At 39.5% G+C, this 26,715-nt stretch overlaps 1 protein-coding gene across 1 annotated transcript; it reads right to left on the reverse strand.

The window, feature by feature from the left end:
- Positions 1–1,617: 1,617 nt before the first annotated feature.
- Positions 1,618–23,220, reverse strand: LOC309387373 (putative DBH-like monooxygenase protein 2; the record flags this gene model as incomplete). The annotated part of the gene is made up of 16 exons (XM_081943846.1): positions 1,618–1,653; positions 2,304–2,447; positions 2,961–3,020; positions 9,221–9,370; positions 11,014–11,128; positions 11,897–12,027; positions 12,555–12,614; positions 12,719–12,815; positions 13,737–13,828; positions 15,054–15,220; positions 15,807–15,909; positions 16,670–16,837; positions 16,955–17,038; positions 17,206–17,367; positions 21,818–21,964; positions 22,939–23,220. The coding sequence occupies 16 exons, from the start codon at positions 23,218–23,220 to the stop codon at positions 1,618–1,620; spliced, it is 1,998 nt and encodes a 665-aa protein (XP_081799972.1).
- Positions 23,221–26,715: the final 3,495 nt, after the last annotated feature.

Raw genomic sequence — 26,715 nt, forward strand, 5'->3', positions numbered from 1 at the left:
ATTTTAACTGCGCAACAATCCTGTGAGGTGATTTGGGCTCAGATCAGAAAAATGACCCAAGTTTACTTTAGGGATATTTGGAGATCTGAATTTGGTCCTAGTCAGCTTTTCTAACATCAGAGTTTATTTAGCTTCTTTCTAAATGTTAGAAAGATGTTGATTATCGCTTTAAGATACATGGCTGAAACAGGGAGGAATTGCTGTGCCATCCCAAGAAAAGATGCCAGTGTGTTAAAAGAAGTGCGGGACTCTGAATCACCTTTTTGGAATCAAATCTGAGCACTATACAACTCTAATGAATTCACCTTGAATGAATCCCTCAGACTTCGGAGATTGAAGATGGCATGACTGCTCTTGCTTTATTTTATGTTTTCATTTTTTATGGTTTTGTTTGAGCTGCAGCAATTCTTCATTTCATTTCGATTACAATTTTGTAAAATCACAAGTATGCTTAGACAGATTACCCATATAGGTAGAAGAACTCGACATATTTAAACATTACATTTTTAATCAGTTTACTACTGATTAATGAAGTACTGATTTACTACTTGTAGATCTGGATCAAATATATAGCCCCACAAAAGAGTCAGTTCTGGCTTGGGTGGGGGATTTCCACATATTGGCAAGAAATTCAGAAGAATAAAATTGGAGATCATTAAGGTAAGGAAGATTCTTCAAGGCTAAATTTCCAACATAAGAAGGCATTGACTAAGAGAGAAGGAATGTCTTGGACAAAGCATGAGCAGATTTGTCTTGGTAAAATAGTCAGGACAAAATATAGTGGATGTAATACAAATATAGCATATTGATGTGCTGGCAAGAAAAGGTTATTCAGGAGATAATGTAGCAACCCAGTGGTGGGTTGGAGGCGGTACGCCCCGGTATGGGCGTACCAGTGCCTGCAGGGAGCACCGCGTATTGTTCTGGTTTGGTGCTCTGGAGGGCCCACCAGCCCGCCTGAACTCCTTACATGTATTTGAGCTTTTTGGCGCTTCGGCATATGGAGCATACGGCGTCTTGGAGGCGTCGTGGAGGTAAGGATGCATATGCGCGCTGCATGTGTGTATGTGGGAGATGCAGGGGCCCATTGCATCGTACCGGTTGCAATAGGTTCTGGAACCCACCACTGCAGCAACCCCCCTAATTTTGGTGGACTGATAGTTGTTTCAATAATGAAGTAATTGAGAAACACTTACATTTATTAGACACTTGCATGTCTACATGTCCATATAGGTATAGCTCAATCTTCAGGCATAAATTGAGGTGAGGGACACCAGAGGGACTGTTAGCTTTAATGGTAAAGCCACAACATCAAAATATTTTTTTCAGAGTAGCACAGGCCCAGCCTGCCCCCTAGTGATTTGGAAGGAAACTTGCAAGTACACTAAAGATGACAGAAACATTTGCAACTATCCTTTTTTTAAATAAACACTTAATCAGATGAATATTTTCTTATTATATATATATATCTATTAAAATATACTAATAATATATTATAATAACTTATTTTATTTACAATTATTATTTATAAAGTAATTATTATTAAAGATTTTAAAACCACTACTTTAATATATTGGGTTTTGGAAAGTTCCGGGTGGGTGGGTGGGAAGCAGCTCCTTACGGTGATGGTGATTCCGCCATCTGTCTCCGTTGCTGAAGCAGAATAACAGAACAGAACAACAGAGTTGGAAGGGACCTTGGAAGGGAAGCATCTGGGGGAGGAATCAAAGGCTATTATTAGTACCACACACTTTCTATAAAAGTACAAACACTTTCCTCTTTCTGGAGTTACCTGTCATCACCCTCTGCCCTTCCTAGGTAGCATATTGGACATCTTCCGATCTGAGGGGTTTATTTTTTGGCATCATACTGGTAGCTTTTAGCCTTTTGAAACCTTTTATGGGGTTTTCTTAGTAAGGGTACTGGAGAGGATTGGCACTTCCTTCTCCAGTGGGCCACCTTGTATCAGCACCTTCCACTCTGACCTGTCTGCCTTAGGTGGCCCTGCATGGCATAGCTCATTGCTTCACTAGGATGCAAAAGACTCTTTGACATGGAGAATCTGAAATAGATACCTTTTTAAATTCAAGGGAGAGGTCCAGGGAGTCTTTGTCCAGGCTGCTAAGGTCTGCAAGTGTGGCTTCCGAGTCAGGAGAATCCTGGGCACGACAGTGATTCTTCTTTAGCCATGAGGGCAAAAGAGACCTACAAGTCCCTAAAAGAGGGCCTATTGAATGGGGATGAAAAAAATAGGCTCTCTACTCTTTGCCTCCAACCCTTCCCAAGAGAAAACACTTTCTTACCCATGGACTGGAAGAATCACCGGCATCAGAAGCCACTGCATCCTCTTCCCAGCTTCCCTCTGACACCTCATCCAGAAGCTCATCAAGGGAGTCCATGTCCTCTAGGCTGTTGCATGTGGAGCCCACCAGGACCTTCATAGAATCCTGCAAATGGCAGCATCAAGGCATTCAGCCCCTACGTGCCAAGAGAAAGAGGACCTTTGGAAGCCTTAAGCCTAGGAGGATATATTGCACAATTTCCTCCTCCCCTATCAGGACTTGTGGCATAGCCTCCCTCGGCCCCATTGCCAAAACCTTCTTACCTCTGAGGGCAGGGGCTTCTGTTCCAAGGATTCTGACATACTGTCCAGCGGAAGAAGGAGAAATGTTTAAATTTCTCAAGCTAGCTCAGCTTTCCCTTTCCATGATGAGCCACCTGGTCTGTTCATCTTTTTTCCCCTGCAAGCCCCTTGTGAACCAGCAGGGGTCTTCTCCCTCCCAGGTGCTACCTACCTTGATGGACACAGCCTCTGTACATCCGGAGGGGATGTACATGGAAGGGATTCTTCCAATGGATCCTGGAATAACAATGCAACGATTCTGTCTGTTGGCATATCAACACATTCGTAGAGACAGGGCTTCTGCCATTAGCATGATGAGGAGAGGGTCAGCCCTTACCAACTCAGTGGAGCTTTCCATAATTGGACGCTTGGCGTCCATTTCTCCATCTTGACACGTCTGGGGAGAGAATGAAGGGCCAATTAAAACTAGCCACGAGCCCTTTTTAAGAGTGAACACATGGAGGCTCTGAGAGACCTGCCAGCTGGCCTGGGAATGGGATTGCCCTGAGTTGTTTTTCCTTTAGCAGAAGCAGAAGTATAGGATAGAAATACCTCCCCTCTGCAAACCAAAATGTATCTATTCATGCATTGCCATGGCCTGGTGGGAATGTCGAGGAAGCAGAGCAGGCACCATTTGAGCCTCGCTTGCCCAATCATTGCGGTGTCCACATTTCCAAGAAGACTGGCTATGTTCCTGCCCACCTGCCTGTCTCTTGGGGGCACATGCACATGCTCCAGGGAGGGGAGGAGTCAATGTGTATACTCCCCACTGGCCTGCCGAGGCTCTGGTTGCAGCCAGGACTTCCACTCCCCTTCCCATTCCTCCCAAGTGGGACATGTAGCAGTGGATGTTGGGGCTATAGTTGGGGCTATTCACTGGGACATGGCTACAATGAGTCTGGCCCGTGAGGGAGCGACTGCTGGCTGGGCTGGTGCCACTGCCTCTGCTGCTGCTTAAGGGCCATGCCAGACATACATCGCCTCCTGCCGTGGCCTGGCTTGGGAAGGGACAGGACAGGTCCTCTTCTCCCCTGATAGATCTGACAGCAATGAGGGTTTTCCCTAATAAAATACAATTATTTAATTTTTGTGACTTGAAAAGCTCCTCCTATGCAAGTGGTAATTGCTAACTTTTTGATTCTACCACCTCTACAGGTACATTTTATTGTATTTAAACAAGCCATTCATTGTAGGCAGTCCTTGATTTATGACTGGTTGTACAATGACTATTTGAAGTTATGAGGAACTGCCCCAGAGCTACTTCTGACTTATTTTAGGAGTTATGGTGATTGCATATCCCTACTTCTGACTTATGACAGAACAGCAGTGTCCTGGCATTCATTTAATGACTTCAGTGTTTGCTTAATGACTATAGCATTTGCTTAACAACTACTGTAAAAATGTTGAAAATTTAGGTCCAGTCACAGATGCCTCAACTTACGACAGCAACAAGTTATGAGTGTAATTCTGGGCTCTGTGGCAGTCTTATGTTAAGGACTATCTGTATTGATAATGTGACTTCAGGCTCAAAGTGAAAAAAGTTACACATTTTTAATGACCAGGAGAGAGATGCTGTACTTAAATGTTTTCTAAATAAATTTTGAAGCATTCACTGCCCTAATAAATGCAGATATTTCTTCTTTCTTCAGAAATGGGCTTGCGAATAGCAACTATATTCTATTTTAAATTTCCAAATATTATAAACTAGGAAGAAAAACAAAAGAAAAATACACACTTGGTTCGAAGTAACAAGCTTCACAACCTGTACTTCAGATAAAGTGAAATATGAAACTGCATGCTTCACAGAAGCAGAACAAATTCTTATTTTGTTTCAAATCCCAGTTTGCAAGTTTACTTCTAAAATGTCTATTATTTCATATAGATACAACTTTTTTTTCCCTCCAATGGGAAAATTATCAGTTATTTCCATATATTTTAAAGGTGTCCTTGTATCCCAATGGTGGGTTTCAAAATGTTTTAGAACCTCTTCTGTAGGTGTGGCCTGCTTTGTGGGAGTGGCTTGCCGGCCATGTGACCGGGTGGGAGTGGCTTGACAGCCATGTGACTGGGTGGGAGTTGCTTGACAGCCATGTGACTGGGTGGGCATGGCCAACTTGTAAAATGTGGTGAAACTCACTTAATAATGCTCTTGGTTAGCAACCAAAATGTTGGCTCAGGAACTCTGGCATTGAAGTGTGCAAGTCTTAAAGCTGTCAAGTTAAAAGACCCTTGCACCCCTAACCCTTTAGAAAAAAACCCCCAGGGGTGTTCAAACTTGACAGCTTTAAGACTTGTGGACTTCAACTCCCAGAATTCCTCCTCTCGCTCTTCATCTTGATGATGTGGGAACGGGCGGGGGGAGGGAGCTGGAACCAGTTCTAAATGGCACTGTAGATTTGTGAAACCTCTTCTATAGAAGAGGTTAGAACTGGCAGGAACCCACCCCTGTTGTATCCTCTCTGAATTTATAAAAATCTCTAACTTTGATATCATGCCCCAAAACAGAAACAAACAGAGTTATCGTTATGACTCCACTCCTGAAGGATAGGCTTCAGAGTTGTGAAGCGATTAGAGAAATTTCAAAGGAAAGCTGAGGCAAAATATTGGGGGGGAAATTAGATAGACTTACAACAGTTTGTTTAGTGACCGTTGAGAGTTACAATGGCACTGAAAAAAGTGAGGAATTCCTCATTCAGGTCACTTTCCCTCTCCTAGGAACTGCCTGGGTGCTGCCATGAGTAGGGAAGGAAGCAGGGGTGGGTTCCAGCAGTCATTGGTGCCGGTTCACTCATGGCCTGGCCGTGCACGCACTTGTGTGTGCTGTATGTACATGCTCCTTCCAATAAAAATTGCTCTGCGCATGTGCAGAAACAAATAAGAAGATGGCGGTGCCAAAGGCACTGCTTGGAGAACCAGTTTGGGGACATGGCAGGCCTGGGTTGCTGCCAGTTCCAGTGACTCACGCCGAACTAGTCTGAACTGGCAGGAATCCACCACAGGAAGACAGCCTACATACAGCACTGCCAGCATGTCAGCAAGTGAAAGCTTTGCCACCCTGCAAAATGTTCTGTTTTGAGGCTGGAATAGGTCCAATTTATCACATCGCTTCCTGTTACATTAAAAACAAAATGGCCAGGGCCCATCTTGGAATTTCCAATGTAAACTGGAATTAAAATGGAATAGTTTCCCAGAAGGTTCTGTCCCTGGACAGAATGGAACAAAATGGAACATTTTGCACATGACAAAATCCAAGCGATTTATTACCTTTTGTTTGTAGAAAGGGAGAGGTTTTCATGTTTAGGTGTGGACCCGAGTGGTGAAGTGAGACGCCTGGTGAACGATCAGTCACAAAGCACTGATTGGCTGGTAAGTTTTCTGTACTTGGTTATTGGCCAGAAATACCAAAACTAATTGGTGGGAGACTTTCTGTATACATTTACAGATTTTTAAACATGTCCATGCAAATAGTACACTGACATCTGAATAGTTATGAAAATATTCAAAATAATGTGGATGAAGTTTCTTGAGAATGATTGAGGGAGGAATGGTTGATCATGTTAAAGTGTCTCTCATCTTTTCCTAGAGTAAAAAGAACAAGGTTTGGAGGTTTTTTTTTGGGTGTGTGTAAATGTACAGGAGTTGTTAATTTATATGGAAACAGTTTTCCTAGATTACTGCATAAGCATAGGGCAGTATTTACTTGCATCACTTGCATAGGGATTATTCTTTATACTATTTATGTTGTTTGTATTTTTTGTCATGGATTGAGCTGTGAGGCTAAAACCAATTTCACATACATGATGTACAATGACAATAAAGGCTATACAAATACTTGCCTCAGCCAGTTTGGGAAGTCATGGGTTTCTAAAAAATGAAATATGCTTACAGCCAATATATAAGTAATGGAATGGAATCAGCTATTTTATGATGGAATTCTACAAGTCAGAATTTGCAAATTTCGAGTATTTACTAGAAATATATTTGTATGCTGCAGATTTTCAGATTCATGTAATGCAGTTGGAAAATTAAGTACAATAGGTAGGATAGGGATGGGTAAATGAGAGAATTAAGTACAGGCAGTCTTCAACTTATAACCACAATTGAGTCCAACATTTATATTGTTAAGTGAGAAATTTGTTAAATGAGTTTTGTCCCATTTTAGAACTTTTCTTGTTACATTTGTTAAGTGAATCACTGCAGTTGTTAAATTAGTAACATGATTGTTAAGTGAATATGTCTTTGCTTGTCAGAAGGTTGCAAAAGGTGATCACCTGGTCCCATATGAACCAGTTGACAAGCATCCAAATGTAAATCACCTGACCATGATTTATACGTAATGGTCATAAGTGTGAAAAATGGCCATGAGTCGCTTTTTTCAGTGCCGTCGTAACTCTGAATTATGACTAAATGAACTGTTGTAAGTCAAGGTCTACCTGTATATTCTATCAGATTATGACTACATATGGACAGGATAGACCAAGCCTTTTCAGAAATCAGTCAAATAATCTATAAGCAGCCAAAACCTATTGAGAACTGATCTTGTCCTACCACTTTCTATCAAAGCATTAAATAGCTCTTAGTCGGTTCAGGGCTAGACAATAGTTTTTGAATCAGAATGATTGAATTGGAAATGGGAGGCACTTCTGATAATATGTTGGAGAGGGAAAAGAGGATTACAAGGCGAGGATCGCTTAAGAAAAGATATAAAGAACTTGGTTTCTTGGCAACTGACTTGTATTTATGACTGTTGTAGTGTCCCAGGGTTGTGTGATCTCCCTTTTCTGACCTCCTGACAAGCAAAGTCAAAGGGGAAGCCAGATTCACTTAACATCTGTGTTACTAACTTATCAGCTGCAGTGATTTCTTTAACAAGAAAGGTCATAAAATGGGGCAAAACTCACTTAACACCTGCCTTGCTTAGCAATGTAAATGTTGGGTCCAATTTTGGGGGTAAGTCAAGAAGTACCTGTAGGTTGAATGCAGAGAAGCAGTGAAAATATGGGCATATTGATCTACTGGCAAGTGAAAGTATATCATTCAGGAGAGAATTCAGCACCGCTATTTGGATGGACTCAGCTGTTTTAATAATGAAGCAATTGACAAATATTTGTATTATTAAACACCTGCATGTCTACATGTCCATATGGGTATAGCTCAATTTTCACGAAGAAATTGGGGTGAGGGACAGCAGAGGGGCGGATAGCTTTAATGGTCAACCATCAAGAGACAAGTCTTTAATTTGTATCAAAGGAGCACAGACCTAGCCTATTCTGTCTCCAAACTAGTGGTTTGGAAGACAACTTGCAAGTACTGTATATTAAAGAAGACAGAAACATGTGCACGAATCACATAAAAATTTATGTTTGATTGTCATAATCAGGTATCTGTATTTTTAATCAGCTGAACATTTCCATACCAAATCTACATCTATTTATTTTTAAAAAATCCCAAAATGTTATAATTTTTGGTTAAAAATTATATAAAATATGAAAGTAAATCTTATTTTAATCACATTTACAGAGAAACTATCATTAAAGATCTTAACATTACAACTGTTAATATATTGGATGTTGGATATGCTAAGGAAAAGTAGAAATGCTCTTGTAATGTTTGTTTTTATTACACTAAAGGTAGATATTATTTTTATTATATGTCTGTCCCATCCTTTTATTCTAGTGGAACCTTCAAAACAGAATTGAATTGCTAATGATAAGAGTGGCAAATCCAGTCCTTTGTTTCACATATCAAAATGCACAATACTGTGTTCTATTTTTATAAGATTTAATGTTCTATTGCATTTCTACCAATCATTTTCTCCATTTTAATATACTTAAATATACTATGTGTTGGGTTCATGTATGAATTCATTTTTACTCAAGTCAAGGGCCAACTTAACTGCTCCACTTCCTTGTGCGTATTGTTTCAGCTGTGGATGTTATTACTGTGGGTTACCTCAGACTGCTTTCTAATGGTCTTCCAATAAAGGCATTTTGCTTGCCTTCCCAGACAATCAATGCAAGGCACATGGTTGAACACAAGAGAATACTTAAGAGTTCCCTTTTTTTACCCAGGTATCTTCCATATATTCAAACCTCCCAGGTAGCAAGGAATTTGGCTACGTTGGCTGGGAATTCCAATCCAGATGATATATTTGGAGATATCAGGTTGAGGAAGTCTGCTATAAAATTCACTGGTTGCCCACATTTGCCCTGGGCTCTTATTCTCTGTTTATCCCATGACTGATGCCCTATTTCTTCCCAGTGTAGAAAACAGTATGGAAGGATTGGCTTGAAATTGAAAAGAAGGATAGGTCCTCTCTAAATTCCAGGTGATATACTGGCATTTGGCCTTCTCCCTAGTGTTGTCTAGCTTGTTTCAGCTTTGAACTTTATACACACAGCAATAAAAAAGTGGTTGGGTGTAGACCCCCAGCCATCCAGCCACAGAAAAAAGTAAAGAACAACAGCAGTTGCACAACTGGGCTTGGGACTACAAGCTGGCAAGGGTAGCTCTTAACTCATACCAGGGGAGGGAGGGGAGAAGACGAGAAGCCTAACAAACCCCAAAGCTATGAACAGCAGGCTAAAAGGTGCTAACATCTTTGGAAACCACATCTGGAATTGCTTTGTACTTGGTGTGCCCTTCTGGTTGACGTGTTGCAGTTGTGTCTCTTGGACTCAACTTGCAGGGTTCTGGTTCAGGAACATCAATATCAGGAATGAAACCAGTTTCGTTTATCATCACCTCCTACAAGTAAAGGAGCAAAATGTTCAGGATAGGCAATACCTACTTGTTGGGCTCTTGCCCATCTTCTTAAGGAAAGGATTCTTAAACCCTGGATTATTTGAGAGCTTCAAGAAACGTACAATGCTTTGGTCAGAAGAATGTCTTTAAGTTCATAAAACTAGTTTATAATAAAACACATGTATCTTGTTATATTACATTATGTATATGTATATTGTGTGTTATAACAATATCAATATATTTTGTTAGAAAGGGAACCCATTATGTTCAAATACAGTTATCAAATTATTTAAAAAATAACAAATAATAGTAATATATAGGCTTGTGGTTTGTTAAATCACCTACAATACAAGCTAAATTTCAATTAGAGATCAGTGAAAGTTGTATATGTATATGTATCTGTGTCTGCACGCACACACACACACACACACACACGTATGTATACAGTAAAAAGACCTCTGGTTAAGGACCCCAGTCTTTGGGCAAGACAAGGTCATTATTTTTTTCTAGGTGAAATTAGAATAGACAGACCTAATTTAAATGTTAAAATAAAAACCACTAGCAGGAGTGACTATTTCAATACTCTGCTTATTCCAGGTTTGTTTGTTTTATTTTAGGAAAATGTGATGCTGGAAATGTACTGAGTGTGATGTCTTATTTAAATATTTATACATTTTCTGGCAGATAACCATCTTTGTATTTTAAAAAAACTTTCCAAGGAGATGAATGGAACATAGAAGAATATATTTCTAAAAATGGGTTGAAAATGAGTTGGAACCCAACCAAGTCAAAAGAAGACTTGGAACTAGAAGGTGATACATGTGGTTGGTTTACCTATTTACAATTGAGAAAAAAGGTTTACTGCAGATTTTAAAAAAAAGAATACACTTTTACATCTTTTTCCTGTCCCAATTTTCAGTGGCTACTGTGTCAGAATCTGAACAAAAAGAGGGATTTTTAATCTAGAAGAAGATAGAGGTCAAGCAAGGAATGAACTAAGGCAAAGCCAAATGTAGAAGACCATCCAAAGAGGAAAATGGACAAAGGACCAATTTGGCTGAAAAGGAATGGGAAAAGGAAGCCCATAAATGCTTTTCAATTACCTGGTCTATTTTTGTTTTGAGCTACATGTCGCCTTTGTCTGTGTTCCCTTTGATGAGAGTTGAAACTAACAATATGTCAGCTTCAGTTGCATAAAATTTGGAAAGATGCTGCCTAATTTATTGCTATTCTTCACACCATGTTCAGAATAAAGAGAGATTGGAAGGTATAAACCTCACGGAGATCCAAGACTAGCTATCTATTGTTCCATTTTCTAGCTTCTCCAGTTGGGTCTATGACAACTCACCACAAACAACTTATCATGGCCAACTTGCTGTGAGACAACTCACCGTGGAATAAGTGTTACACTAATATCAAATAAATGATACAATAAAATAATTTAAGAAAGGGTGCAAAAAGAGCCCCAAAATGAAATGTGAATGACAAAAATTAAAATATTTTAAATAATTAAATCAAATTGTTGAATTGTCGTTTGGCGAGTTGTTCCATGGTGGGTTGGCAGTGATGAGTTGGCCGTGGCAAGTTGTCTCATTTCATTTCCAGTTCAACAATTGTATTTCCTCCAGTATTTAAAGCCTACTTACATCAATGTTTTTTATGTTAATAATCTGAGGTGCTTCTTTGCATGCTTTCTCTGCTTTCTTGATAGTTTCATTGTCCCATTGTACAGAGTTGATGGCCATCATTCCTTCTGTTGCGCTGCAGGGTGAAATCACAACATAGGGAGTTGCGTACAGATACCAAGATGAGACATGGAGACAGAAAAAGCTGCATCCACAAAAGCTAATGCTTGAAAACAGGCAACTAATAGAGGAGAGGATGGTAACGACCTAGCTAATGGTTAGGAATAATGGGTGTGTAATTAAATGCAGTCTCCAGCTCAACCAGTTACTGCTAGACTCCATTCAAATTACACCCAGAACATTTGAAAGGCTTATTTTTTCCCCCATAGCAGTATTGGACAATTTTTTCAATCTCAAAGTTGCATCTGGCACTACGTATGAGTTAAGGGAGACCCTCTGCAAAACATTGAAAAGCATGCTGGGGACCCCCCCCCCCCAAATTGAGCAGGGAATAGGACAAACATTTGACTTAATTGGATTTAAATGGATTACATTAGCTAAATATAGTTCAAGTTGATGTCTCCACTCTGATGATACAGGTTTTACACTCCTGCTATACAGAGGTTCATCTATACTGATATATAGGTGTATATCATTTGCACAAACCACAGATGTTCCCTTAGGATGCTTCCCTTCAAGATCTGTGCAGATTGGTTTCTCTGCTGGCATCCCATTCCCTATTAAACATCAGAAAAAACGGAGGATTCTGCATTCTATAATTGGAGTGGTAACTAGTTGTCCAGGGTGCTTTGACATTATGATGCTTTGGTAGTAAGCCTTCCTCACACATTCTCCCGCTATGATTTCCAAGCATAGTTTCTTGGGCCTAGCCTGAAGCACTCACTCATTTGCCTCCTGACCAAGCTGATTGGCAACATATTGAATGTCTGGGAGTGCTAGGCAGCTGGATATGATGTTGCGAGGATAGTAGAAGAGGAATATCAGGCACATTTCATTCAGGGTACTTGGGCCTCCCTGAGTAAAGAAAAAGAAAGGTTTCATGGAAGAGAAGTAGATTGTGTAGGAGCTTCAGTTCAGCTTATCCTGAAAACTTTTGTTGTGGGAATAAGGTTAGAACATAGAACACAAAGTGATTGGGTTGGAAAGGATCTTGAAGGTCTTTCAAGCAGGAGACCCTATACCATTTCAGACAAATGGTTGTCCAATGTCTTCTTAAAAACCTCCAGTGATAGAGTACCTAGAACTCTGGGAAACAAGCTGTTCCAGTGGTTTATTTGTTCGTACAGACATGAGAATTCTCCTTGGTTCTAAGTGAAATCTCTCTTTAATGGTGTTCCACCCATTCTTGTCGTGCCCTCAGATGTTTTGGATAATAAGTTCTCTGTGACAATCCCTCAGGTACTGGAAGACTGCTACCATTTCATTCCTAATACTTGTCTTCATTAGATTAGACATACCCAATTACAGGATCAGCCTGATCTAATTTTCAAACATGGTCTATCCACCATTCTGTCTATCCTAAGTATTCAGAGAAGACTTACAAATATTGTCTCTGTCCGTTCTTTAGTTTGATAGTGGCACTCTACCAGGAAATCATCTCCCTGTGAACAAAGCAGTCATTAGAAATCTGAGAGAATATGGGGTCTCCATAATAAGGGGCTTATTGCCTAACTCTAACTCAAACAGATATCTTAGAATGACGTACTGGTTTGAGAATAATATGCTTCTTCAAGTCTCTTGTTTCCTGAAGATTGAAATCATATTTATTGTCTTCACAGAGGATCCTCAACTGTTTTCCATTCCTGTACATAGAGACAATATCAGTGAGATTGATCATTGCTCACGCTGCAGAGATGGTTATATTTGGGGTGTAAGAACAACCATGATCTAATAATTTCCAGAGAAATGTTTCCAAAGATCACTGCAGCTCAAATGTCAATGTATTGATTTATTTACAGGATTAGAAGAAAGAATTTTATGGCTGTGTCTTCACATTAGCCTTGGCTCCATCAGCATGTAGCACAAAGCCTCTCTTGTTAGGATATTGGCTGTTCTCTTTGGCATGGGGAGCTCTCTAGGGCATGGGTCAGTGTCAGGATGGTGTCTCCCACAGTCCTCTGTTGAGGGAAAAAGAAAGTCAATGTCTGCAGGAGTAGGATCTGAATGAGGCCAAGGAATCTCAGCTGGTTTTTTAGGGAAAATTGGTGGCAAATGTTTCTGCATTAGAAACAGTGACATAGTTGCTATCAGGGTCTTATCTTGATTTTAAAGAATGAGGTTAAGGAAGGTTAAAGGAATAAAGGCACAGGGCAACTACCAATGAAGCAACTCTTGACTGAACAGGTCAAGGAAACACCCAACCTGAAACCTGTACAATTACAGCCGCTTTCTTTGGTTGGCCTTATGAACATGCCCCTGTTTTGTGGCTTGGGTGCTAGATCCCTGTCCACTTTGTCTTTCCTACCTTTTAGGTTTGACCACAGCCAAGAAAATTATATCTAGGTGGACAATAGTGCTTTCATAGAGACTCTTTCCATTTTGGTGTTTGTGTTTATATTGGACAAGACTACCAGCATACTGCCAAGAAATGTACTGCTCTCTCAGCCATAACGATGGAAAATCAGAGTTCTTCAGTTTTTGCTTTTAAGCCATTCCCATATTGGTTTTAGTTGGGGGGGGGGGAATTGTGTTGCTATTACATCTGCCCTAAAAAGTTTGCTTACCGGTATTGGATACCTCTCAGTCCTCTTCCAGCTAGGTGGGTATGGAGTAAATAACCAAAGACATGCATATCTGGAACTGGATTCCCATTGATCTGGAGAAGAAAAGAGATGAACTAGTTTTAGACTGGATCTGGGATGAAAAACAGCAGGAGGAGGAAACGTCCCTACTTATGTGTTCCTCTCCATCCACCAGTTCTGTTATTACTCAACAGGATTATAAGATAACATATTTATCTTCACATCTACTCTGTCTGCAGGACCAAATCTTGATGTTTTTTACAGGAGACACAAGAATAGTGGGTTGATCTCTTTTAAAACTTATGCACAGCCTTAAGGATTGTACGGAGGTGGTATTCAGCAGGTTCTGATCAGTTCTGGAGAACCAGTAGTGGAAATTTTGAATAGTTTGGAGAACTGATAAATACCACCTCTGACTGGCCCCTCCCCATCTATTCTCTGCCTCCCGAGTCCCAGCTGATTAGGAGGAAATGCGGATTTTTGCAGTAACCTTCCCCTGGAGTGGGGAGGGAATGGGGATTTTACAGTATCCTTACCCTGCCACGCCCACCAAGCCACATCACACCCACCAAGCCACACCCACAGAACCAGTAGTAAAACTTTTTGAATCCCACCACTGGGATTGTGGCTGGAAACAGGAAGAAGAAACAGCTGGAATAACTTTTTACTTTCCTATCATTTGGAAAAGTGTTCCATCTCCCATCTCTTTCCAATGTTTCCATGGTGAGAGCAAGCAATAACACATTGACCCAAGACAACATCAAATCTTCCCACCTCATCTGCTGAATGCACTTGGATCACACACACATCCTTTTAACCAATTCTTTCAAGGAGTTTTATCTCTCCACCACTTCATTGCTCAGATGGTCAGTTTCCTCAGACTAGCTTTCTGATAAGAGGCTTAGGAGGGACTCTTGTGGAATGTTTTAGGTGGCCTAATATTGAGAGCCAATTTGGTGTAATATTTAAGTTGCTGGTGCAGGAATCATGAGTTCTAGTCCAGCATTAGGCACAAAGCCAGTTGAGTAATTTTGAGACAGTCATTCTCAGCCCTGGAAAGAAGGGCATGATGAACTAGTTTTGAATTTTGCCCAGAAAACTGCAGGGACTACTCCAGGATGTCGCCATGAGTTAACACAGACTTGAAGAGCAAACAAACAAACAAACAGGAAAGAGGAAGGGAGGAAGGAAGCCTCCCCACTGTAGGCTTTTGATAAGAATGAGCAACCGAACTCAAGAGTTCAATAAAGATAACTAGAGATGATTATGATGGGATGAATTAAAGACTGCTATGCTTACCTCATTAAAACGACTGGTATTGCAGAGTCCGTAAGACATAAAAGAATCTGCTTGAGGGGGGATGAAATGGACAGGAAAAGTGTAAATTCCTGTATGTATCACCCCCATGTCATATGGACGAAGCTCCGAAGTATAGAATATTCTCAGACCTGAGTTATCAATTAAGCCTTAAGAAAAAGAAATAACAGAATTGAGTGAAACAGCATTTGACTACTCACCTAAAATCCATGGGTTCCATTCATTTAGGAACCATACATTGATACATACATTTATTAATCTGAATTTATTAACTGCCCAACTCCAATGGACTCATTTCAGTATTGTATCAGAGACCCAGAATAAGCATCAAAGAAACCTTTTTTTTTATTATGCCTTGCTTAGAAATTACAGCTGGATTAGATGAAATCATGGGAAATTTTCATGGTTTTATCTAGTCATCTTTGAACTGACTATGCTGCCTCCTCTCACTTAAACAGTCCTCCCCCCCCTTTAACTCACCTTGGTAAGATTGCTATTTGGGAAACTACATATTTCTCAAATAAAATTGTAGAGCTTTTGGTACAGTTTTGTTTCTCTTGCTCAGTTGATCTATCCCTTATAGATATTGGAAACATACTCTACAGATATTCATTTCTTTTCATCTGGAATTTGAATCTTTGAATCCTGATAACATGTACTTCTTTCCATTCTGTCTTGGATACCTGTTTGTGCCTCTAATCTTTCCCTTAATCAATTCACTGCACTTTTGCTTACCTGGAATTAAATCAAAATTGCTGTAATGAATTTCTAGTCGGATCCATTGGGGATCAATTGGAGTCCCTATGGAGATTCCAGTTTCATCTGGGAACATGTAGGACTTATTTATGGAAGTAGGAGAGAGAGAAGGAGGGAGGGAGGGAAGGAGGGATGGAGGGAGGGAGGAGAGAGAGAGAGAGAGAGAGAGAGAGAGAGAGAGAGAGAGAGAGAGAGAGAGAGAATCACTTGACAGTCATGCCACTAAATTTCTTGCCAGATGAGAGAGAACATATAAATATAGCCATAGCACTTAGACTTATATAACACCCATAGCACTCTCTGAGCAATATACAATGTAAAAGCATTATTTGCACATTGCTGCCAACATTTTATTGACTTTGAAGGATAAGCCCCATCAGGATCGAACTCAAAGTTGTGGGCAGAATTTGCCTGCAATATTGCACTTTAACCACTGCGCCACAAGGGTTATAGTGGGTAGCATAGGTTGATATGTTGGGATCTTGATGTTGTTGAGATTTAAGGCATACTAACTGCAACAACCTCGATCCAGATAGTTAGGAAAAACTGCATAAAAAGGCAGAAAACCTCACAACCTTGTGTCAAAAAACAGATGATATGATTGAATTTGGCAACAACTGCAAAAAGAAAACCATGCTGAGCAAAACCCATGATCACACTGCACTAGATAATTCAAAATATCGAGTGATTCCTCCCTCATTCCCCAAAATTGCTATGAAATAAAATCTTTAAAAATACAAGACTGTTCCAGGGATATAGTAGGTTTACAAACAACAGTGGGTTAAAACACTCAATGAGAAATAAGGACCATTTAATCTGGTTTAGAAGATCCACACACTCACCCCTCCTCCTACAGCCCAGCCAGCAATTATCTGAGAGCACAGAGAAAACTCAGGATCAGCTCCATAGCAGTCACTGACTCCACTGGGAAGCACACTTCCATTGCCACAGGCATATGCTATGATGTGGTGCACTAATGTTATATTCCGAGGTGTTACCCTGGGCTCAAACTGGACAGAAAAAAAGACAAGGTCAGACCAGAAAGGAATCAGCAAGTGAAAAGCTCTTAGAGTCTGGGGTAATTGTCAATCTCACCAGCAGAACACCCTGCTTGATTTTCTAGTTACCTTATAAATATGATGTTTTGTCTTGACAATGGGTAAAGGGAGAAAGGTACAGGCATAGGTGGTCTCATCCTCTGGGACAGGAAACTGAAAAGGGAAAGCCAAGGCACATGGTAAATATCTCAGACCCTGAAAGAGATATGTATTGCTCTGTGTGGTCACCAGAGTGAGGAGGCAATGAATGAAAGAGATCAATCTGCTGGGAACCGGTGAGGGCCATGGAATGGAAATAGTTTTTAATTTTAGATACTTACATCATTTACTTTCAGATCATGCGTATGATAGACACTGGGACTTTTCAGTTCCTCTTCAGTTGCCACCAGCATCAAGAAGAGAGACTTGTGGATTATTTTTCCTTTGAAGAAGTCAATGGTGTCATTTGTGCCAAATGCACCCATGAGTCGTAGTGTGTCACCCTGTGTAGACACAAATGAAAAGGAAGGTATCCTCTGTCCTATCACATCCCTAAACATTTAGCTTGACTGGCAGCCACAAAGATATAATTATTCTTCTTCTTCTTCCTAATCTTCAGTGTGATGAACCTTGTTTTTTTTCATATTGCAAGCATCTCTTACCAGAGTTATACGAATCTTAACACAAATCCATACTAATGTTCTTACCGATTTGTATGATTAAATACAAAGCTTTCTTCTCCCAAAACAGGTTTTAGTTATGTTGAATTAGTAAAGAAAATAACATTCACCCTGGTTCAGATGATGATAGTCTAACAACGACAGTATTTGCTTGATCACCAATTGCATTAATTTCCACAAAATAGCAAGTCTAGAGATTTGCTGTTTTGTGGCGATTAATGCAGTTGGTCATCAAGCAAACAACTGAACTGTTGGGGGCAGAGGATTTGCTGAAGCAGTGGTCAGTTTCTGAAACAAACATTTAATGAGGGTCAATTTTAATTCCAAAGGAGTCAGATTAAGGCACTCTGGCAGAAATGCCTTTGGGTGCTTAGATCAGATGTTTCCCAACCCATTGCCCTTCAGACATATTGGAGGTGTTACACCTAAGATCCATAGCCCAGTTTGCCCAAGAGCTGGGAATAATGATGTCAATGCATATGCAAGCACTCAGACAGATTTATTTATGGAACGTCTCACTTGGGAGACTGAAGAAGCACAAGGCAATTGCAGGTAGAAAATATTTGTAGCACTCCTCTGCGAAACTGATAGAAGAAAGCGTATTAGAATCCCAAAATATCCTAGAATTAAGAAGAACTTTCCTGTCAAAGGGAAAAAGAGTGGAACAGCTTTCCTTCAGAAGTTGTGGGTGCTTCATCACTGGAAGTTTTTAGGGAGAGATTGGACAGCCATTTGTCCAAAATGGTATAGGCTTGAGCAGGGGGTTGGACTGGAAGACCTCCGAGTCCCTTCCAACTCTGATATTCTCTAATTTCTAATATCTGCAGCATTCCAAATTTGCAGAAAGAACCAGTTTTGTTTAATAATTCACTGAAGAATCAGGTTAACTTTTCATTAGCTAATGAATTAACCAATTCGACCGAAGGGTCTGCTGATATCCATTGCATATTCAATATATTTAATCCTTGGAAAGCTTGATCTAAAACCCACACTGATTCCTCAATTATTTCCTTATTTGTATTTTATTGGCTATACCCTTATGTATCTCAAGCCTAAGAGATACTTTCCATGCATATGGAATGCTTGCTAATTAATATGAAAATGCAGCTCAGAACTTTTAAATGAACCTGGACTATTTAGATCCTTAAATCCATTCATCTTAGGAATTTTGGAAGACCTTTTCTACAGAAAGCAGCCTTTTCTACCATTGCATCAGCCTTGCCTTTTGCCTAAGAGAAATCTGGGAGAGGAGTAACAGCTCTTCACAACTTCAAGGAGTGTGATTATTGTCTGTGGAAGATTTGGAGGTCCTTAACCTACTTTTAGGAAGGGAATTATTGCTTATTATCTTTTGCTGCTCAGTGATTTCTTAGCAGCAACAGGAGCCCAAGTTCTCATTTAGACATAATAGCTTGGTGGGCAGTTCATTTCCTTTTCCTTTTTAGGGATAAGGGCAGAGGTCACAACCATTGATTAGCTCTTCTTCTCATTGTTTAGGTACTTAGCCAGCCACATGCAGGCATTTCTTTAACTAATGTATTCTCTGTTTCCTTTGTTTTTTAAAAAGGATGGCTCTTTCTTTTCATGGTTTTAAAATATAACTATAAATGACTGCCACTAAAATAAGAGCTTTGCACCCACTTCAGTTCTGACAAAGAAAGATATATCAGAAGAGGATTTTGGGATACTATGGAAACAGAGAATTGTTCCAGATTAAACACTAGCACTTAAAAGATGGGTTTAGTGGAACAATGCAACTATGAAACTCTGTGTATGTGTAGCTTGGGAGGGATGTGGTGATGTCTCAGATTTTTAGTTCTTTTTTTCAGTAGTGGGAACATAGTTTGAGCTCTTTTAGTTTCAAGTGACAAAGAGATGGAATGAAGATGCATATGAAATGGGACAACCTGCCACAGCCAACTTGCTGCGCCCAATTCTCCGCTGCCAACTCATCACAGCCAACTTGTCAAGGGGCAACTTGCTATGGGACAATTTAACAATTTGATTTAATTATTTAAAATATTTTTAAAATATTTTAATTTTTGTCATTCACATTTAATTTTCCCATTCTTTTACATCCTTTCTTTAATGATTCTATTCCACCATTTCTTTGATATTGTCTCACAGGGAGTTGTCCTGTGGTGAGTTGGCTGTGGCAGGTTGGCCATGGCAAATTGGGGAGAGGGGGCGGTTTATAAATCGAATAAATGAAATGAAATGAATGAATGAGTTGGCTGTGGTGAATTGTCATAGACCGGTGTCTGTAGACACAATCTATCCATATTCTTTTATATCTAAAGAACTGCTATCTGCAAAACAACACGTCTCTGGTGATTGGAAAGGCCCCAACAGAGACTTCATTTCCTTAGAGTCCTGCAAAAAAATCAGGGGGGACAATGACTGATGACCTCTTTTTATCGGTCCACCATAGAAAGTGTCCTCACATATTGTATTACAGTATGGTATGCTGGTTTAACAGCTGCGGACAGGAAGGCACTATAGAGAGTGATCAATTTGGCACAAGAAACCATTGGTTGCCCTCTGACACCACTGGATGACATGGCCAGATCTTGCTGCTTTAGCAGAGTAAGGAAGATACTCAGAGATGATTCACACCCTGGTCAGTGTCTCTTTGCACTTCTACCATCGGACGGAAGACATCAAAGTATAGCCAGCCGAAAAAACAGGTTTAAAGATAGTTTCTATCCTTGGGCTGTGAGACTTTTAAATACAACCACAATCACTCCATGCACACGCTAGTTTTTTTTCTTTTTTTTTCTTTTTTCGTTTCTGCTATAATTTTGCACCAGTGAGGTTAAAACCAATTTCGTTGTATTTAAGTACAATGACAATAAATATTGTACATACCTTTACAAGATGGAGTCTCAAAACAGCTGTCTCCCCTCTGCCTATATTTCATTTTAAGTGTGTTTTCCGACTTTGAATGGACTTCGAAAGATTTTATATTTTAATTTTAATTAATTAAATTAATTAATTAATTGAAATTTTAATTGTATTTTGGTAGCACTGCATAAGCTGTTTCCATTGTTTTTTGTATTATACTCTAACACTCATCACCTTTATCATCACCCATCTCCTCCCACTTATGACTGAAGGATTGTAACTTTGTTGCTTGTATCCTTATGATTTATATTGATATTGATTGTTTCCTGATTGCTTATTTGTACCCAGTGACTCTCATTAGTGTTGAACCTTATGATTCTTGATGAATGTCTCTTTTCTTTTTATGTACACTGAGAGCATATGCACCAAAGACAAAATCCTTGTATGTCCAATCCAGTGGTGGGGTTCAAATTTTTTAGAACCTCTTCTGTAGGTGTGGCCTGCTTTGTGGGAGTGGCTTGCCAGCCATGTGACCGGGTGGGAGTGGCTTGCCAGCCATGTGACTGGGTGGCAGTGGCCAACTTGTAAAATGTGGTGAAACTCACTTAACAATGCTCTTGCTTAGCAACCAAAATGTTGGCTCAGAAATTCTGGCATTTGAACACGCAAGTCTTAAAGCTGTCATGTTACAAGACCCTTGCACTCCTAACCCTTTAGGAAAAAAAACCCAGGGGTGTTTAAACTTGACAGCTTTAAGACTTGTGGACTTCAACTCCCAGAATTCCTCTTCTCGCTCTTCATCTTGATGATGTGCGGACGGGCAGGGGGAGGGAGCTGGAACCGGTTCTAAACAGCACTGTAGATTTGTGGAACCTCTTCTATAGAAGAGGTTAGAACTGGCAGGAAGCCACCCCTGGTCCAATCAACTTGGCAAATAAAGAATTCAATTCAATTCAGTTCCACTCCACTCCACTCTATTCTTTATGAGTTAACACCTGAACCACAAACAAACCCTTGAAATGCTCCCTGGTTTTAAAAGGAAAGAAAATATTTTAGTTTTTAAAGGGTAACAAGCAAAGGCAGTTCACACTTTGTTGCAGCAAATTCTGATTTGTTTCTGTCTTTTGCCTCCATGTCCTTGCCTGTGCTATTATTTATCATTATGCTAGAAACCAGGAGACTCTGAATTCTAGTTTCAAACGAGGCATGAAAGCTGGCCGGGTGACTTTGAACCAGTCACTTTCTCTCAACCCAACTTACTTCACAGGATTGAAAAGAGGAGGAAGAAGGAATATTAGGTATGTTTGCTGCCTTGGGTTATTTATAAAAATAATAAATATGGGATGAAAAATAAAATAAAATGAATGAATGAATGAATGAATGAATGAAACAAAAAAACAAAAATAATAGGTCCCATTGTTTTACTTACTGTGATTTCCAGGTCATGTTCATCGCATGTCCGATACTGTCGCCTGAATGCCATGGTGGTGGACGTTGCATCCTGGGTCAATGACAGCAGTTCATAATCTTGCCTTTCATCCTCCAGGATGGTATCCTCGTTCACACCATGCCAATCCTGAGTGAAATAGGAAGAACTCACAAATATGTTGCCATGGATAGAGGAAGAGACCATCATTTGGATAAGAGATACCATCCAGTTAGAGACACCATCACCAGAATGAACCTCCCTGGAGACCTTGGACCAATCATTCCATTCATATCTCATTGATCTTGCTGCAGGATTGCTATAGGTAGGTAGGAGAAAGGTGTGTGTATGAGTGAATATGTATATATAGGCATAATTGAACTAAATGCTGCATCTGGCTATTAAAGATGGGATTAGGCTGTGTTGATGTAAATGTGTATATGTATTTGTATACACACTTTAAAAACGTAACCATCTTGTTAGGCTTAAGGGTAAAAATTAGCTTGTAATTTGGTAGGAATAAGGTATATTTCTTGATATTACAATGAAAAAAATCATCCTGGAACTCAAGACATAATAATTGGCTCTGAAATTTTGCAGGCATGCTAGTTGACCCAGACTTTCCATTTCACAAGATTCAGTAGTAAAATCAATAGTTTCTGAATAGGAAAACATCCCCAAGACAAAATAAACTATAGACATTTCACTATCTTCTTTAAAGAAAGAAGGATTTCTTTTTCTTCCTTATTTTTTGAGGTTTTAGGGAGCATTGCTTTTCAAGCACAAATTATGCCTCAAAAAAATAATTATTTCTGTGCCTTCCAACATAAACTAAGCAAGCCAAAACTGCAGAAGCCATCAGGGATTTATTTATTTATATTTTGCATTTGTTAATCACCCATCTCCCTCAAATATTCTTTTTCTGCTTTGCCAGCCAGCAAGAGTGAGAATATAATGTGGCCCTAGCAATTCATAAATGACACTGCAGCTATCTCATTGGTCACGAGAAACAATCACATATAAATTCATTGGTACCTTCAAACTACAAATTATCCCTCTCCCCTCCTCAATTACGTGCACTGAGACAAGCCCCTAATGAAATGGCACTCTTGATTTAGTCTTACTGAGAAATAGATGTTGCCATCAGGAAGAACACCGCCAATCACGAAGTCTGCTCCTGGAATCTTTTTATTAATGGTGAAGCCAAAAGCCACCCATCCAGTTGACTGGGCTTGAAACTCAAAACTCATAATGGCAAGTTCGTCATCATAGTCCCATCGGAGGTAAGTCTGATTCCTGGGATCCAGGAACGAAGAGAAACGCAGCCGGGAACCTGCAGAATGGCTGGAGCAAACGCACAAGGTGGACATGAGGAACAGCAGGCTTTTCATAGACGAATGGTTCATATTTGGGGTACATTGTGATTTTTTGTTGTCTCTCATATCTTTTGACAGAGCTTTCCTTCAACAACCACCTTGTGGGGTGGAGGAGACCCAATTTATATGAAAAAAACTGGGACTAGCTGGGATCCCTGCCAAAGAGGAAGGACAGCATTTTGAATACTACAAGATTAGATTTCAGCCCTGGCATTTGTTTTTCATTTTATGCAATAAAGTGGTGTGCTTCCCAAGAGGCATTGCTTGATGCCTTTTTTTCCCCAGGAAAGAAGGTCCTTCTTGTGTCCAGGTTTTGCACGATGCACGTCTTCCAGAAGCATTTGGGATGACATAACCTCTCCTGAATGTGAAAGTGAAGTAGAACATTTCTGAAGTGTATGAACATTTTGACCACCACTAATTTTGCTGGTGTTTTAATCTGAGGAAAGAAAGAGAGGAAAATTCATGCACTATCCAGGCAGTTTTCTATGATTACCTACTAAGTTCCAACTGCACTATGTGTCCTACATTCTTCTGTATGAACAACAGGTTAAAAAACACTATCAAACTAAACCAATATTCCAAAATTGTAATTATTGGCTCATTTAAGTAAACTAAGCCTCTGTAATCAGCTATTCTTATTTCATTTTCCTCTTATTCCATTAGATAATACATTACAAGAGACGCCCAATCTTCCCATACTATTAGTGTGGAATTTTTTTTAAAAAAAAGATTCATCATCAGTTAAATAGGCTAATCTGTTGAAAAAAAAGAGAGAGAAAACTGTGAAGAGAACACTTAATCTGCCTCTTTAGCAAAGGATTTCAGTAATTGGCATCCTTGTATTTATTTTGGATTGTCCTTTTGGCATCCTGGCTGTATTTTTAACGTGAATTTGCCCATGTTCCCTTCTAAAGTATTTATTTATTTATTAAGAATCTGAGAGCAATTGAGGCAAATCGGTTGGATCTAATCAGGTTTTTTAAAAAAAGAGTGATGTTCAAATTTTGATGATTTAATTGGCATGTTTATGTTGTTTTATTATGTCTGAGAATTATATAGAAATATTTGTTATTGCTGTCTTCTATTTCCCCCCTAATTTCCAGACTTGCTTAGCACTGATGGTTACTTAGTGTCTGCCTGTCTCTACTTTCTCTCCCTAGAAACAACACAAGACCACAGTGATTCTTATTTATTCTTTAAAAACATGCATTAAATACAAGTAGACTTAGTAGAAGCCTGGACTGACTGTGGCACTACCCTGTGAGTATAGTAGCTTGTGTTTGTTGATGTTTACTTTGTGTGTAAAGCTAACTAAAGACAAGTAAACTGCACAAGCAGTATCAAAGATGGAGTAGGAGGTTTCTGCAATCTCATCTATATTGGCCATGGTTTAGCATCGACAACCTGGACACTGTCATCGTTCTCTTTCTCTTCCTTTGGCCCATTATGTTGCTCCACAGCCATCAGAAATGTCTGCCTGCTAATCAGACAGTCTGTCTGCTAATTGGCTCACATTGCTGTGAATGTGTGTGATATTTTTATTGTCAAAGGAATGAAAAGCTCAAGATGCATTTTAAAACGTCACATTGGTTTCAACAGAAAAGACACACATAGACTTTGGCATGGAATCTCCCAGGGACAATATCCCAATGTACTTCTAGCATGACCTGAAGAACAATTCGTTTATAATCCTAGTGGATGAAATCTTTGTACCCTGCATGCACATATGCGCACACACACACAAACTCACTTTTTTTAAAAAAAAAACACCAAACTCATTCTGAAATGTCACAATTCTATATGTTAGCAAAATGTGGGTTCTTTGATGTATCTATTTCCATTTTGTGTAACTCCAGATGAGGGTGCAGATTGATATTCATGGAAGAAGACCCGCCCATTCTTCCATCACATGGCATGACGAGAGTTTTGCAATTATGATTGATTGAATTTGTGCCATTAAATCATTGTCAAACTCTTAGCAACCACATTGATTCCCCCCTCCTCCCCCATGACAACCCTAACCTGGTCTTTCAGGTTGTCAAGAGTGCACTCTCTTGCCACTGTAACTGAGTCTATCCACCTTTCTGCTGGTCATCATCTTCTCTTTTCTTCCTCCTTTCCCATCTTCTCTAGGGAGCTAGGCTTCCATTAAAGTTTCCTGAAACAGGATAATTGGAGCCTGGTTATTTAAAAGGCTGTTTTGAAAATGGTAATGAGTTTGACGGGGGACTTTGTGTTCTTATTAGAAGAAATTTCTCATACTTTCCCTCTCCTAGGAGCCACCAGGGTGTTGCCATGATTAGGGAAAGAAGCCCACATAAAGCACTTCCAGCATGTCAGCAAGGGAAAGCTTTGCCACCATGCAAAATGTTCTGTTTTAAGACTGGGACATGTACAGTTTATCAAATCCCTGATTACATTAAAAATAAAATTCCCAGGACCAACATTGCAATGGCCAATGTGAGCTGGAATTAAAATGGAATAGTTTCCCAGAATGTTCTGTCCCTACAATGCACACAACAAAATCCAAGTGATTTATTACCTGTCATGTTTGTAGAAAGGTAGAAGTTTTCATGTTTGGGTTTGGACCTGAGTGATGTAACGAGATACCTAGGTAACAATCAGTCACAAAGCACTGATTGGCTGATATAAGCTTTATATACCGTATTTTTCGGATACTCCGAAGTATAAGACACACCTAGCTTTTGGGGAGGAAAATAAGAACATTTTTTTTGCCTCCCAGCAATTTGCCAGGTTGCAGCAAATAGCAAACAGTACAGATAATATACGTTGTTTACGGTGTATTTCTGTGCCTGTGTGCCTGACCCATAGAAATAGCAAAGAATTGGAGAAATGTACATTATGGCAGTATATTAATATACTGAAAGTTTTATACTGAAAGTTTTCTTAAACATAGTCACACTAACTCCTCCCAATTATTTAAATAGATCTACTCCAAACATGACTAAGTCGGGGTCTAACTCAGCTACATTATCTTAAGACTATAACAAGACACTGTTACATTTCAGGCTATATTTGTACAGATGCTGTTAAAATTGATGTGGCTTTCAGGAAGTATAAGTTATTCTCTGCTATTTAAAAGAAGATACAATAGCACTGGGCCTCTTCAGATCAAACATTTATTTTATAAAGCTTATTTATTTTGTTAGGTTATCTACAACAATAATAAAGCAGTCTTTAAAAATCAGTCTAATAATTTTAACATTTTAAACATGTCCATGTGAATAGTAGCTGACATCAGAATAATTATGAAAGTATTCAGAATAATCTGGATGAATTGTCTTGAGAATGGTTGAGAGAGGAATGGTTGATCATATTAAATTGTCTCTCATGGGTGGTTTTTTTTGGGAGGGTACAGGAGTTGTTAATGTATATGGAAACAGTTTTCCTAGATTACTGTATAAGCATAGGGCAGAACTTGCCTCAGCCATTTTGGGAAGTCACGGGTTTCTACAGCCAATGTATAAGTAATGGATTAGAATCAGCTATTTTATGATGGAA

The sequence above is a fragment of the Natrix helvetica genome (genome assembly GCF_964273705.1).
Source record: "Natrix helvetica genome assembly, chromosome: 2".
Lineage (NCBI taxonomy): Eukaryota > Metazoa > Chordata > Lepidosauria > Squamata > Natricidae > Natrix > Natrix helvetica.